General features: G+C 49.0%; 1 protein-coding gene, 1 long non-coding RNA gene and 3 other non-coding genes across 5 annotated transcripts in view; 4 read left to right on the forward strand and 1 right to left on the reverse strand.

Moving 5' to 3' along the window:
• The first annotated feature begins 465 nt into the window (after positions 1-465).
• LOC115047863 (uncharacterized) lies at positions 466-2,699 on the forward strand. Its single transcript, XR_003841032.1, has 4 exons — positions 466-503; positions 1,662-1,710; positions 2,319-2,362; positions 2,574-2,699. It is a non-coding gene; the product is annotated as an uncharacterized LOC115047863 (long non-coding RNA).
• LOC115048234 (small nucleolar RNA SNORD88) lies at positions 1,505-1,595 on the forward strand. Its single transcript, XR_003841060.1, has one exon. It is a non-coding gene; the product is annotated as a small nucleolar RNA SNORD88 (small nucleolar RNA).
• LOC115048233 (small nucleolar RNA SNORD88) lies at positions 2,160-2,250 on the forward strand. The gene has a single exon (XR_003841059.1). It is a non-coding gene; the product is annotated as a small nucleolar RNA SNORD88 (small nucleolar RNA).
• LOC115048235 (small nucleolar RNA SNORD88) lies at positions 2,415-2,503 on the forward strand. The gene has a single exon (XR_003841061.1). It is a non-coding gene; the product is annotated as a small nucleolar RNA SNORD88 (small nucleolar RNA).
• A 3,181-nt stretch (positions 2,700-5,880) lies between the features above and the next one.
• The window catches only part of shank1 (SH3 and multiple ankyrin repeat domains 1), a 40,629-nt gene continuing 31,516 nt past the window's right edge, over positions 5,881-14,993 (reverse strand). Inside the window, exons 19-26 of the mRNA XM_029508802.1 lie at positions 14,366-14,374; positions 14,026-14,052; positions 13,871-13,927; positions 13,569-13,684; positions 12,772-12,895; positions 8,622-12,132; positions 7,323-8,213; positions 5,881-5,968 (exon numbers count right to left, since the gene is read on the reverse strand). Of these exons, the coding sequence (XP_029364662.1) occupies positions 5,881-5,968; positions 7,323-8,213; positions 8,622-12,132; positions 12,772-12,895; positions 13,569-13,684; positions 13,871-13,927; positions 14,026-14,052; positions 14,366-14,374 (4,823 nt within the window). The remainder of the gene's footprint in view (positions 5,969-7,322; positions 8,214-8,621; positions 12,133-12,771; positions 12,896-13,568; positions 13,685-13,870; positions 13,928-14,025; positions 14,053-14,365; positions 14,375-14,993) is intronic.

The following is a 14,993-nucleotide window of genomic DNA, read 5'->3' on the forward strand; positions in this document are numbered from 1 at the left end:
AACAAAAGAAAAATGAATGAATTGTTCACCCATCCAGGTAATGCAATCTAATCACAAAGTTTTAGTTTGAAAGCATCCAATAAGTTCTTTGTTTGGTGTTTATTGTTAAATTGATGCCACATCACGTATGATCACAGAAGAAAACTGAATAAAAGCAAGAAATAAGGAAGAAGGACTAACTTCATAGGACACAACTAAAGCAACATGGCTGCTGCTGTGAGCAGCATTTTGCTTTTCTTATCTGCTTTTTGAAGATCAAACCTCCAAAAACGGAACATTTGGGCTCAAAAACGTGAATTTTCGCTCTTTATTGTTTCCTGGGAGTTTATTTTTGAAAAGGCTTTAACGTGTATTTCCGCTCCGGACCGGCAGGTGGCAGTGATTACAAAAAAACACTGTTAGCATCCAAGATGGCCGCCATCCGCTGATACACATGACCGGAAGCGGTAGTCTTCCGTCAGTTGGTCGCAGTCGTGCTGCAGAGCGGCTGCATCTCTGAAATGGTAAGATAGACTCTGAACTTTTCCTCAAATGAGGTGCATTTTTATGTTATTATTATTATTATTATTATATATTATATTATTAAGTATTAATCCAATTAGTCTTTTGTTAGCTAAGCCGACGTTAGCGGTCGTTTGATATCGTGCTAACAGCTAAAGTAGCACATGAATTATTCAGAATGTGTTTTAAACTTTGATCCGCTTTAACTATCGATGGCAGAAACAGACCTTAAAAAACTGAGTTCATGGTGACCTTTTGTCGTAAAGCTGGCTGAGGTTAACACATTAACACGGTAACACGTGGCTCTGACTTTAGGCCCCTCTTGACATTAAAACGGCAGATTCCTGAACGGGATTTGTCTTCATGTGTTTGTGTTGTTTGTTTGTTTGTTAAATTGTATCCCAGATTGTGGCACTTTTTTCCGGGCTTGTGTTGTGAGTTTTGTGCACCGTCGGCCTCTCCACGTGGTTAGCAACATTAGCAGCCTTAGCTAACAGCGTGACCTGCTGAAAGGCAGCAGTCACAATAAATGACAAGAAAACACAAACTAGCGTCTTAATGTGCAGCTGGGGTGATTAATCTATCGATTTAAAACAACCAGGGGCAGTTTAATCACATTTTAAGACTACGGGGAGCAGGAGGTGCCGAATGTGCCAACGTGTTAAACGTTATTCGGTTTTTATGAAATTATAGCTGCTGATTATCGTTTAAGGTCAAAACCTTTTCGCTGTTTGCCGAAGTGAGACGAAACAAATCACATGTATTCATAATTCATAACGTTTTATAGACCAATTATGTTTATGGTGCACAGAATAATCAGCAGTGAAAACTTTTTTTGAATCTGAAGTCTTTATTTGGCCTTTTAACAAAACGTAAATAAGAAAAAATCATATTTTTGTTTATATCATATTTCTCACTTCGGACTTTTGTATTATCTGCAGCTGCCTTTTTCTTTTATTTCACCCAGAGGATGGTCTGATCAATGCAGTGTGTATCAGATCGGGCTCTCCCCTGATGACTTGCACTGGGCTCTGAATCTGGATGGAGACGAAGTGCATCTTTGGTTCTGACAAGCCAAAGTTTCTGAGGAGAAAACTGCCAGATACAAATGAAAACCACTGATGATGAACACAGCAGTAATCTGCGTCCTGTCTTTTTAGGTTACCTTCAACACGGCATCAAGACCAGAGCAGGCTCGGATCTGAAGAGGTGAGTTAAAGCCCAGATTATAAGTGCATCATTTCTTACATTAATTCAAAGCAGACACCTTTTTTTTTAACAAGCAAACTACAGTGTTGTGATTAAGTGTGACCACTGGAGGGCAGTCAACACGTGATTGTTACACTCATATCCATGGAGTATTAACATCCACGGATGGAAGGGCACTAAGCAGCCGTGTTGCTGTGACTATAGTAACAGATGTTGTCCTCGAAGCACAGTGTTTGTTGTTGTTGTGGTCATGGTGTTTTGGTTTTGGTGTTAAATCGATGCACAAAATGGCTCAATTGCACATAAAGTAGTCTGCTGTGAGTGCAACATCACTTACTGCTTACTGGAAGTTACATTTATTGCTTTAAGAGAGTTTTAGGACTCTGCTCGGCATATTAAACTGCAGCTGAGTGTTTTCACGTTGACCTTGTTTTTACTCAAACGCTGATTTGCTCCCCTGATGACTTGCACTGGGCTCTGAGTCTGTATGGAGACAAAGTGCATCTTTGGCCCTGACAAGCCAGAGTTTCTGAGGAGATGGCGAACAAATGATGGGCACACTGTTGTGTTGTACCAAGATGATAAACTGTGATTTTTGCCTTCTTCAGGTCCTTGAAGCAGTGACGCTCGTCTCCGACTGGACTTGAATAAGGTTTGTGTTATAAATGTACCTCTCTTGACTTTCATTAGCTGGTGTTTTTGTGCTTCCCTCTGATGTTTTGCACTGGGCTCAGAAAATCTGTGGTGACAGAAGTGCAGCTCTGCCCTTGACAAGGCGGAGTCTGAGGAGATGTTGGCTAAAGTGTTTGTTTCAAGCTTGTGGTGTTGAATTGTGACCTCACTGCTGTTTTCTGTTATTTCAGGTATTGGTCCCGCAGACTTAACCTGCTTCATGGCCACGAATTGTCTGTTTTGAATGTCCAGTTAGATTTTCATTGCTACCCTGTTATTTTTTCCTGACTGCTGAAATAAAACCTTTTTCACCTTTATCTCATCTCTCTCAGTTTTTGTTTGTGTGGAGCAGAAATCTCAAAACATCAAGCACAACTTGTTTCTTTATCTTTATTATAATTCTAACAATTTATTATCTCTTAAAACATTTGAAATTCATATATGATTATATGAATGTGTGTATATGCATTATCACATATACATATATATTCTGTAAGTAACCTTTCATCAGTTCATGTTCTCATTTTTTAAAAGATATCTTAAAGGAAAAGAAATGCTTTCTATAGAGTCGGACCGTTTCCCTCAGATCTGAACTTCACCACGATCACCGAATGCAAAAACGACTCTCCAAAAGAAAAAAAAAACAAAAAAAAAAAACACCAGTGTCTCACCAGTCACTTAACAAGAACATCATCAAACGTCTTATCCAAAGTCATTATTGGGCCCCGTTTCCACGGCAAACTGGCGATGACGCCTGATGGAAACAAGGAGAATCTGGATGAAGGCACCACATTCTGCTTATTTCCCACCCCGGAAATGATTCGCCCCTCCGTTTGGCCCTGAAAATGACTTCAAATCCTGCAAAGGGGGGAAAAAAAAAATCAATAAAAACGAAATAAAGTCAGCGTTGCCAATGGAAACGGGGCCTTTGCATAATATGCTGGTAATAAACAATGAGCAGTGAGCAGACTGGCACGTGTCAGCGGCTGCAGAAGGTGCTTTTTACAAACAAGGATGCAGACGACGAACAGGCCGAGTCTGGACGCCGTCGTGGAAGGATGGAGGGAGGAGGCGGGGGCAAATGCAGAGAACAGGTCAAACTGTATAGAAAGCGGACAGTTAAATAAACACATGGTAGCTTTTCATGTTAAACGTTATTTGGAAGACAGAGATTCTTTAGAACTTTTGAGACTTTTTTTTTAACATCTTAAACCATAATTAGATGACCATTATTTTCATCGTCCTTATTGCTATTTCCCTTTTTGATCTTTTACTCTTTACCACCAGCACAATAACTACACAAACAACCACCGTTGCTCATTCACATTTGTAACTTCTGTGTGTTTGTGTGTGCACTTAGCGCGACATGATCTATGAAAACTTTTTCTCTTTTTGCAAAAATAGACCGAGGATGGAGAGGGGAGGAGGACGGCGCGGCCTCCGCTCCCCCTCCATGATGTTCGATATGTGTTCGAGGACTCAAAAAAGCAGCAGGCGAGGTGACGTGTTGTTCAAGGTAGAGTTCAGAGGTCATGAGAGAGCCCTTTGATTTGATCTCAGCGACGGCGAGAAAAGCAGGACTGAGGTTAGAATGAGATGGAAATGAAGGCTGAAAGCAAAAGAAGTGGTCGATCGAGAGAAAGCGGGGGGGGGGCATGGCAATAATAACTGATATATGTTTAAACAAAGTTAGACATAATTTTCCATCGGTGTGTGTCGTGGGCATCCCCAAAGTTACAGCTGCTACATTTTCAGCATCTGATAATATCGAGTGGCGGCTCATTGTTTCAAAAAAGCGTGAGAGAAAATCTGATTCAAGCTTCACACTGACGACGGCCAGGAGAAAAAGAAGGGATTCAAAATGTTCTTCACATTAAGTCGCAATGTTAAACTTACAGTGCACCAAATAATATGCTTCTTTCAATTCAAAAATACCTACATTATCTATCTATATATATATTTTTATATCTATATTTAAATATATAACCTACAGGATTATCTTGCACAAACCTCCAAAGGCAGAAACTGGAATAACAGTAAGGACGATGATAGTAATGATGAGTAGTAACAATAAATCTCTTCATATCAGTATCAGTATTCCAGTATTCCCATTTAAAGTTTAAAAATTGTAAGAACAATCATAGTATTAAAATTCGATATAAGCATTACTCTCAGATCCCCATCGAGCCGGGCGGCTGCTCGTCTCCTCCTGGATTTTAGTCGAGAGAGAGTGTGGGGTTTTTGGGGCGGGGGCAGGTGAGTCCTGGGGGGGGGGGGGGGGGTCGGGTGGGAAAGAGCAAGAAAATGGCAGTTTTTTTCTCTTCCCAGTCTTCCTCCCACAGAAGGTCTGAACGGGCATCCCAACACCCACTAAAATAAAATCCTCGGGGGGAGGTTTCTCCTCAGGACGACACGTGTCCACCGTCACAGTCCGTCTCCTTTTGTGTGAGTGTATCTCGGATCCAGACACATAGTGTGTGTCTATATATAATGTGTCCCATAAACTCTAACACAAACACAGGGAAGTGCTTGTGTGTGTGTGTGTGTGTCTACATGTTGGTGTATGCATGCAGGCATGTATAGTCGTACCGTGTGTGTGTGTGTGTGTGTGTCTTTACTCCTTTTTTGATGTTGTTGGTCTGGGCACTTAATATTTTTGCTACAAATGTGTGATACAGTGACCAGTCTGTATATACGTCATTATAAGACTTAAGAGGATAAAGAGCTAAAGAGAAACACCAGATCCTGACGACAGGACCTGCGGTGAGGACAGAGCCCTCCCAGAGTGGTGAGGTTAAAAAAAAAAACAAAAAAGAAAGAAACAAACAAAAAAAAAAAAAAAAGAAGACACAACCAATCACAGCGAGCCACCCGGCCGTCACCCAAAAGCGCGGCTACATCCTGCGTTCGCCGTAAAGACAAAAACGTGGCCTTGCTCCTGCGGGCGTTTTGGGCCTGTTCGCTCAGCTAGGATTTTTAAAACCAGCATCCTCTCACCCAGGAAGGGGCTCGACTTCGATTGCACTACATATTCTTGATGGCTTCCCGCTCTTTTAACTGATTTAACCAACCTGTCGCTGAAACCTAACGGTCCGTTTGTTCCTGTCTCGTATTTGGCTCTTCCCTCCTCATATCTGCTGCGGCCATCGTGCCTTCATCTGCATTTTGGGTGGTTTGTGTTTGTCGAGCATTGTGGCTGTGCATGCGTGTGGAGTGTGTATTTGTGTGAATCAGCCCGCCACAACTGGGGAGCGCCAGCCGGTGTCTTTATGGATCGTCAGCCCTTTTTTTTTTTTTTTTTAACTCCTCCCTCCGTCTCCCTTTGGGACTCGACTCTGTGTAAAATCTGTTCCCCCCTCATTTGTTGTGTGAATTCACCATGGACAGCAGCAGTTGTGTCTTCCTTCCTCATTGACTCCAACCCCTCCTTCCTTCCATCCCTCCTTCCTTCCTTCCTTCCTTCCTCCTTTCGCTCTCTCTGTCTCTGCGTTTGCAAGCTCAGCTCCGGCTCCCGTCGTCCCTCCTCCTCTCCGTCTGTCCCTCCCGAGGAGAGAGAACAGAAATGGGGAACGGGCTGCTGGACAGCCTGAGGACAGAGGACAGAGGAACAGACATGAGTGAAGCTCAGCGCTTTTCCTTTGATGATCTCTTTTCTAAAAAACTACGGTGGCTGATTGGGACTTCGACTTCCAACTCATTTTGATTTTGGATCCACGTCAGCTCTGAATCCTTTATTCAGGTTTCCTGTCCTGACACTGAAGGCCTCTTTGATTAAATATCTTCCACCCTGAATGTCAAACTAAGAGCCTGGAACTTCCAAATCACAAACTTCAACCAACTCAAGGTTCCACAATATTTTCTTCACTTTCAGTCTACACAACTCGGGTTGTAATCTGACTCCAAAGCGCCCGCTAAACATGAGCAATTTATTTGGTAACTCTTTGCTGGATGAATTAAAGTGAGCGAGGAGCGGGCTCATGAATGTCACAGAGCGGCAGTTAAAGGCTTCAAGCCTTCAACGCAGCACAATGTCCACGGTCTGGATATGATGGTTAATTACTTCACACTCTCTCAGTGTCAGTGTCGTGCTTGTCTGGTAATTGGTCCCTAAATAACACTGAAAATTACCAGTCCTTTTCTTTTCGTCGTCAGAAGACGCCAGATCAAAATTTCACCGCATAAAAAAGGCGGAATTTGTTTCAACATGGAAACCAAATCCAAACGTTAAGTGGCAACACGGATATTTAAGAATAATAAGAAGAAGCTAACGAGTCGATCAGTGAGGAGTTAGCGTGTCTGAAATGCTTTACAGTCTCTGAAGCTCTGCTGCTGATGGAGCTGAAGCTTTATGAGTGTGAGATGAAGACTGAAGGTGAAAGGAGTCAGAGGCACAAAGGCAATTTATTCCTGACATGTTTGTCCTGAATGACGCAATCTCAGTTACGGTCTTCTTTGTTTAAAGTCATTCATTTTACTTGTATAATGGGGCAGATTTTACTTTCTTAGCAGTGTGATAGGATTTCTGTCATTTTCATTCTCACTGAAAAGATTTTAAAAACGCTGATAATGTCATTTTAGTTGGATCTTGTGCCAAATAAACAGATTTCTTCGTGTCCAGAGAATCTTATTCGTCTGTAGCTGCACAACAATCTTCTAACACATTTTATCTCAGTCAAAAACTTGCAGCTCTCAGTTTGCATATTGCACTCGGTCATGTTGTGATTTCGACTGTGTATCTTAAAGTATATATTTTAAGACTATTACTTTGCAGATTTCTCAAGTTCGCTTTCATAAAACTCTTCAGTGTGTCAGTAAAAGCAAAGTCAACTGTAAACAAATAGCCCTAACCCACAGTCACATCTAAATGATTCTAAAAATGATTCATCTAAATTAAACACGTCTAAAATGATCAGGTACATCAGAACTTTTCTTGTTTGTACCTGTCCATCACGCTCCTCAGGGCCCGTTCTATGTTCATGCGGTGGCCCACTCGTGTCACGCCCAAGTCCAGATAATCGTCCTTGGTCAGGGAGGGCAGGTGGGTGCCGTCGATCTCGTTGTCCAGGAAACGCTCTCTGTGCTCACCCAGATTCAGGTATCCGAGCCAGTCTGCAACATCGTACTTGGTCCAATAGGGCAGCGGCTTGGAGGCAAAAGGCTTTGTCGGGGAAGGGGGCGGTAGATGGGGGTAACTCAGGCAGGGAGGCGGAGGGAGCGGGTGCAGAGGTGGCGAAGAGGTCCCGGACAGGAAGTGTGTCGGAGAGAGAGACCGTGAAACAACTAAAGTGGAGTTTGGAGGGGGAGGGGCACCGGAGGGGGCAAAGAGGGGAGGAGAGGGCGAGAAGTACGGATCGCCAAGAGGGTTCCCAGGTGACGGTGGCGTGATTGAACCTCTGAGGTCGTAGATGGCACTGTAAAGGGGCGTAGTGGGAAGGAGTGGAAGGGACGACGGTCGCGGAGGGCCCATCTTTGGCCTCTCTGACGGGGAGATGAGGGGGCTGGGGGCTCGTCGCCGCTGGAGCAAGTGGGATTCTGCTTTCCGTGATTCGCGGCTGGGGATGAACTGGAATTCCAGGGCTTTGGTCCGGTAGACAGGTCTGTGTTTGGGGGAGGTGGGATAAGGTGAATAAGACGTGGGGGACAGCGGGGAATGTGAACGTGGAGGCTGAGGTGCAGCCGACGGCTGAGGAGACGAGGGCCGTCCCCAGTTGGGGTAGTGGGATGCCGGCGTGGGGGACGGGGACAGGGACGGCTGTGACAACGAGATCGGGGACGGAGACTGGGATCGAGCTGACGGCGGGCTCAGGGCTGAGGCAGAGTCCTCTGAAAATCTGTAGTTAGACAGAGGGGGGGAAAAAAACTGTCATCAGAGGAAAAGCATGAGACAAATCAGAAAACAGGACGAAACACATGCAAACGCTCAAAGGATGTTGTTTTTACTGTCCATTTTAAAATTGGATTATCGTGGTTTTCCCTCCTTCATCACAACAGGTATGGAGGTTTAATGCTGTCCCAATAAGAAAAGAAACCTTTACCTGTGTCTGCTTCTGAGAGAAACATGGGAAAAGCCAGAGAAATAAGAGAGTTTTACACAGTATAGACACAACATGGACGCAGGACATGAACAGTTTTTCAGTCATGGGAGGCCAAGAGGTCACACAGGTGAAACACGAATGGGATGGAGTTCATGCTGCGACGCTGGACGTGAAGATGACGCCACAGCTCCTGCTGGTTTGTACCTGTGTCTGCTCAGCGGTCTCTGGCTGCTCCAGCTGTCTTTGCTCCTTTGCTGCAGTTTGCTGCTCAGCTCATTAATGATGCTGGGCTTCATACTGGATGCGGGCGGGTAGATCTTCTTCCCCTCTAAGAGCGCCCCGGACTGGCTGCCTCCATCGCCGCTCATTTGGCCCTCACCCCAGAGAGGCTTCATCTCGGGAGTGCGGGGCCGATCGAAGTATGGCGAGGTGGGCCGTCCCAAATTCTGCATGTCCCTCACCCTGTACCCGTCCTGGCCGCTCTCGTCCTCCACCACCCCCTCCTCAACCTCGTCGTCTTCCTGCTCCTCCCGTCGCCTGTGGGAGTGGAAGGCTGCGGGAGCGGTGCTGGTCTGTCGGTGGAGATCCCCCGTACGACTTCCCTCCCTGAACCTGTTGGCTTTCGGGTAGGTGGAGGCCACCGCTGTGGCGTTCTGCATCTCAAAAGTTTGTCCATCCAAGTAGCTCATGTAAGACTCCAGAAAATCTCCTCCCCTTTCTGATTCCCCTGCCCCGCCTCCCCCTCCCATACGTCCACCTGCTCCTACTCCTCTGTCGCCTCGAACGCCAGCTCCGCTCAGAGCGAGGATGCTGTCCAGGTGATGGTCACTGCTGCTGCGGCTGTCCAGCTCTTCAATCCCGGAGTCCACCACCGTCTCCTGGGATTCCCCTTTCTTTGTAGCAGGGGGGGGGCGGTGATGTTCCCCTGTCCTGCGACTGCCCGAGATGGCGGTGGAGGATGTTGTGTGTGTAGCATGCGTTCGCTCCTGGTAGAGCTGAGTGGAGGTGCTTGTTGTGGTGGCAGCAGTGGTAGTTGTAGCGGCACAGCTAGCGGTCGTGGCTTGGGAGGCAGTGCCCCGATGTGGAGCAGAGGTGGCAGCAGTGGAGGTGGGCGCTGGGGGGCCACGGTAGGCCGGGGGAGGTGCGACTGTGTGCGGGGGAGGCGTGGGAGAGGAGCGTCCAGGAGTGTGAGTGCTGTTGTAAAGATGGTGCGGGTGGGACATTGAGAAGGGTCTGTGGTAGGATCCGGGAGGCGGCGGCGGGGAGACTGATGGGGGAGGAGGAGGTCCTGCTATTGAGGTGGGCTGCAGGGTGGAGGGCGAGGAGGCGGGCGGAGGGTTGGGTGACGTTTGGGAGGGGGAGGGAGCCGACTGAGTCAGGTTAGCCACTTCACTGTCGTAAGATGTGAGGCTGGAGGCGGTGGAGTCCCCTGCCTGAGGCGAGGGCAGAGGTGTATGAGCAGGAAACCCACTTGCAAATGGTTCTTTTTGGGGGGGTGGAGGGGGAGGCGGCGGCGGGGGAGGAGGTGGAGGGGGTGGTGGGGGAGGTACCTGCTGCTGGCGGGAGGCCAGGCTGTTCGGATGTATCCCGCGCTGTGCGTACCCTGATATGCCTCCTACTCCCCGGTCGAAGCTGTTCGCAAACTCCAGCGGCGGTGGGAGGGGGTCCGCGTAGACAAACTCATCGTCTGCATCGACCGAGGGGGCCGGTGGAGGGAGAACCATCAGCCCACTCCCAGAGCTCCCCGTGGAGCTCGCTGTCTGCTGAGAACTGGTCGGCGGAGGAGAGGGAGGGGTGAGGGACAAGATGTAGGCGTCAGCTTGACTTTCCATCCTGAGAAACGACGGCCTGCGAGGCGGCTGAGACTGCGACGCTTGCTGAACAGAGCTATCGGTCACCTGCTCGGCCCTCCTCATGTAGCCCTCTCTCTCTTTGTCTCTCTCTCTCTCCCTCGACCGCTCCCTCGACCTCTCCCGCTCTCTCTCCTTGTAGGTGGGCTGATACGGCTGCGACTGGTAGTGGTGTGTGTGGACCGTTTTGTCCTCGGAGAAGCGAACTCTTAGTCCCTCGCGAGCCCCGCCTCCTTCCCGCTCCCTCTCTCCTCCACCGCCGTCCTCACCCCAGCCGCTCCCGACTCCTCTGAGGATTCTGGGTGAAGGTGGACGGCCAACTGTGGGCGTAGTGGCAGCCAAAGAAGACGAGGTGACCAGATAGGATGAGCTGGAGGACTGAGCGGCAGACGACACCGGCTGAGAGGTGACAGCAGAGGAAGGAAACACCACACTCGACATCTGGCGGGTGAAATGGTGCTCTGCTCCCCGTCTTAACCTGGTATCATCCCGCAGAGCACGCTCTCTGGCTGCCAGGGCCAGGCCTAGCGGTGATGTGGGGTCAAGAGCCTTTCCTGTGAGGGGGTGAATAAAAGTGGTGGTGGTGGAGGGAGCCACCTGCCGGCCCGCTGCTGTGTACAAATCAGTCGGCACAGACTTGGGCTGGTAGTCCAGAGCAGGTGAGGAGTACTCCGGCAGACCGAAGGCTGGAGGCATGCTGCGGGTGTGATGGATAAAGGTGTCCCCAGAGAACATGCCCTCGTCAATAGACTTGGACGGGCGCAGTCGTGTTGATGACGGTTCAGCCTGCGTGCTAAGCTGCTGCTGTGACACCTGAGTCCGTGTTATTCCGCCTACTCCGTCGCTCACACCCCCAAGACACACGTCCTCCTCAGCAGACATAAACAAGGAGGCACTCTTTCTGCGGGCTTCGTGAAACCGCTCCCTGTCTCGTCGAGCTGCACCCACAATGGCAGCCCCAAACTGGCTGGTGAAGTCCAGGTTTTCCTGGGCTCGGATAGAAGGCAAGGACGGAGGCGGGGGTGCGGGGATGGAAGGTGGGGCAGGGGGCTGCGGAGCAGGGGTGGAGGGCGGAGGGCCGTGTGGCGTTTTGGCTTCGTCGGCGTCCCCTGATGCAGGAGCATCGGCCTCCACGCTGCTGCCCTGGCTGCTGCGTCCACTGCTGCTGGTTGAGGGCGCCTTGACTATTATGGTGGGGATGGGGATGGAGCTTTTCTCCACTGAGCCTTTGCCCCCCAGAGTGCCTTGGACCATACGTAGATCCTCCACCTTAGACTGCTTAACCAGGGGGCCCTTCCCTCTCCGAGCCCCTAGTTTAGGACCCCCTGCTCCAGCCGCAGCCGTGCCGCGGTCTGCTCGCTGGGGTTGGCTCTGGGTAGTCTGTTGTTGCTGGGGCATTACGGTGGCAATGCTGGAGGGGGGGACAGCGGTGCTGTAGCCTCTCCGGAGACCTGCTGCCTTTGCCCCTCCACCAGGTCCAACAGCCTCCCCGGTGTAGGCAACCTTCCGCGAAGCAGTCCTGCTCTGGGCCGTGTGGGCGGCTGCGTGTGCATACGTGGTTGTGTGGTCAGCCCCACCGGGCCCGGCGGCGGTCCCGCCTGCCCTCTCCCTGCCCCCGTGGGTGAAGTGCACCGCCTGGGAGTAGGGCTGGTAGTGCGCTGAGGTGGCTGTGGACTGGGACACAGAAACAGAGGGCTGCTGCGACGACTTTGCTCTCCAACCTAACGGCGGGGCAGAGGAGAACGGAGGGTCCGGTGGCGCAGTAGTGGGCGGAGGCGGGATGTCATCCGGGCCGGGCACCGACAGGCTGCGTGCAAACTTCATGGTCGGAGGATGCAGGAACTGCTTCTCCTCCTCAGGCACTCCTGCAGTAGAGCATTCAGAAATGGAGAAGAGAGAGAGAGAGAGAGAAAAAAAAAACAAAACACACAAATAGGGATGAAACAACGGCTGAGCCCGTCCAAGTACAGATGGTGCCGATGGAGGAGAGTGAGAGGCTGATGAACAAGGGAATAAGAGTGCAGACGAAATGGAGCCAGAAAAAAGGAAAGCTGAGGGTAATCTATGAGAGTGTCTGTCTAAATCTGCCTGCCCATCGACCTGCCAGCAAGTCTGTCCTCAGTTCTTGTTGTCTGTTAGTATGTAGAGTTAGTGCTTTATATTCCACAAACAAGTAGCAACTGGACAGCAGCGCACAGCAGTATTTGTTTTATTGGTCACCAGAGGGCGAGGAACTATTTAAAGGGAGAGTTAGCAAAGCCTTAATAAGCAACACACCAGAAAATGAGCCATCAGAATAAAAGAAGGAGATTAGTGGCACTTCTGCCCAGCAGAGACAGAGAAGAAGGGTGAGTATAAAACAAACTTATTTCTACAGCACAGGTATATTACGCATACGTGTGCACATTGTGTCCACGGACAAGACAAACAGGCCAGCACAGCGTGGACCTCCATCGGTCCAGAGGACAGACAGACAGGCGGACAGAAAAAACAGACAGCCTCACCGATGGACTTCTGCCGCAGCATACCGTGCTGTGGGGCGTGACCTGAGGTGTACTGTCCGCGGTCATAGCCGAGGCCCAACCCCGATGACATCATCCCCATCCCGGACTGATCCCCATAATTTGGCTGAAATGGTAAAACATGAAGAGCACGTGAAAGAGTACAACATACAGCGGTGAGCGCTATGAGACGCAGTTATACAGTACAGCTGTCGGACAGGGGCGGGTTCTGGTCCCGCTGTGGATCCTGTTCCAAACCAACGAATCCCTTATCAAACCCGAAGACGTGACCGAGATGACAAAATGAAACTTCTAACCAGGTGAACTCCTGAATCTGGCCCTGATGTTTCCACATCTGGTCCAGATGTAGAAGCAGCATCGGACTGTCGTTCTGGATCTGGGCCAGACTTGGGCCTTGGAACCGGAGAGTAAACCGGACCAAATGCTCACCTTCGGGTTTACAGCCAATTAAGAGTCATCAGTTAACGTTGAAACATTCAGGCTTCTGCCTGGAGGGGGCAGGACTAACCACGGCTCCACACTGACATGTCTTCATTCTCCACCAAACGATTTAAAGTGATTCGAAAAGGGAGTTTAAAGGATTCAGATTCAGAACTGGATTCATGTTAATGACCCCTCCGTCCCTCCACGTGGACCAGACCGAGCACAGGTTATAATTATTGATTTGACATTAAAGCCAAATAAAATTTTGATTCGGGTTCAAATAAGATCTTAAAGACTCGATATAAATATATTTCTAAAATAAAAAATAAAAGATACACAACATACACATTGCACACCTCATTTCCATAGATACTCCGTCCCCTGTCCCTTTTGGGCCCCGGTCCCCGAGTCCCTGGTGCCTCGTTGGTGCTGATTGTCTGCTGAGCTGCTGCAAGAATTTCATCTAGTTTATCTAAGAGGAAAAAAAGGGGGTAGAGAAAGAGACAGGAAGGAAGGAAGGAGGCAGGGAGGGAGAGAGCGACATACGGCAATGAAACAGAAAAACAGACAGCTACAAAGTGTGGAAAGGGACACGCTGGACGAGAGCGGACAACAATGAGAGGGAGACACATCCACCGACAAACGTGAGCCGTCTTACTCAGAGCCATCTGATAGACCGTCCTCTTCTTCTCCGTAACCTGCGAGGACTCGAACTCTGCGGGAGCAGAAGCACAGAGGAGGCCCCGCTTACTGCCAAGTCACTCCGGACAGACATAAACACAGCGCCATGAGCAACAGTGTGCCGGAGCATACCTGATTTTTTTTTCCAAGGCGTAGCAGCTGGAAGGAGGACAAAAGGAGACTTAAGTTTTGGCAGGAGTGAAAAGTGCGATAGCGTCGTTACAGTGAATACTAATCATATTCCCCCGGAGCCTGACAAACTGAGTCACCTCGCCAGGCTTTTCGGTCTTCGATGTAAAAAAGAACGCACATCACACCCACACTCTGAGACAGCTGAGGCGTGCACATTTGTGATACAGTAAATATGCTGCACACATATACAGTTTAACTCCATCAGACACACTTGAAAACACACCAACAGACACACACACACACACACACAGATACGCAAATATGGAATTAGTACTCCCACCTCTCTCCACTGTTAGACGGTTACGATCCCGTCAGCGGCGACGAGCGGACGAAGGACACAAAGAAAGGACAGAGTTAGTGGTTAAACCGGTGAACTGGGGAGGGACAAAGGAGTAAAGAGGAGGAATCAAAGGTGACCCTTCAGGGTTTGCATCCACTGGTGTGAGTCTGTGTGTGTTATCTGCTATGTGTGTTTCATTGACCTTAACTGGACCAAAGTTTCTCTTTTGTTCTTATTAGTATGTAAGCTGCACGTTTCCTTTTCAAAAATAACCCACAGTTCTGTCAAAACATGCACCACCACTTTCATTTTAATGTCCTTGTTATCTTGCAGCATGACTTCTAGGTGAACCGGGACACTGCACCAATTACAAGGGTGAGGTGGCTTTAATGGGCGTCACAGCTAAATGAATTCTAATGCATTTGAATAAGCATAAAGGCTTCGTCACACATTGTGATCCTCTCACCTTGATCCTGAAGGAGGCTACCGCAACGAGGGCCTAAGTTAGAAGGTGTCAGAGTGCAAATGAAGCTGCTACGCGCCAGGAAAACGTGGGGGAATTATTTGTGAAAGGCTTTCTTTATTCTCATTCTCTAAGTGAAATAAGTTGAGCACGAAGCGATGAACA

Source organism: Echeneis naucrates, chromosome 8 (genome assembly GCF_900963305.1).
Source record: "Echeneis naucrates chromosome 8, fEcheNa1.1, whole genome shotgun sequence".
NCBI classification, from domain to species: domain Eukaryota; kingdom Metazoa; phylum Chordata; class Actinopteri; order Carangiformes; family Echeneidae; genus Echeneis; species Echeneis naucrates.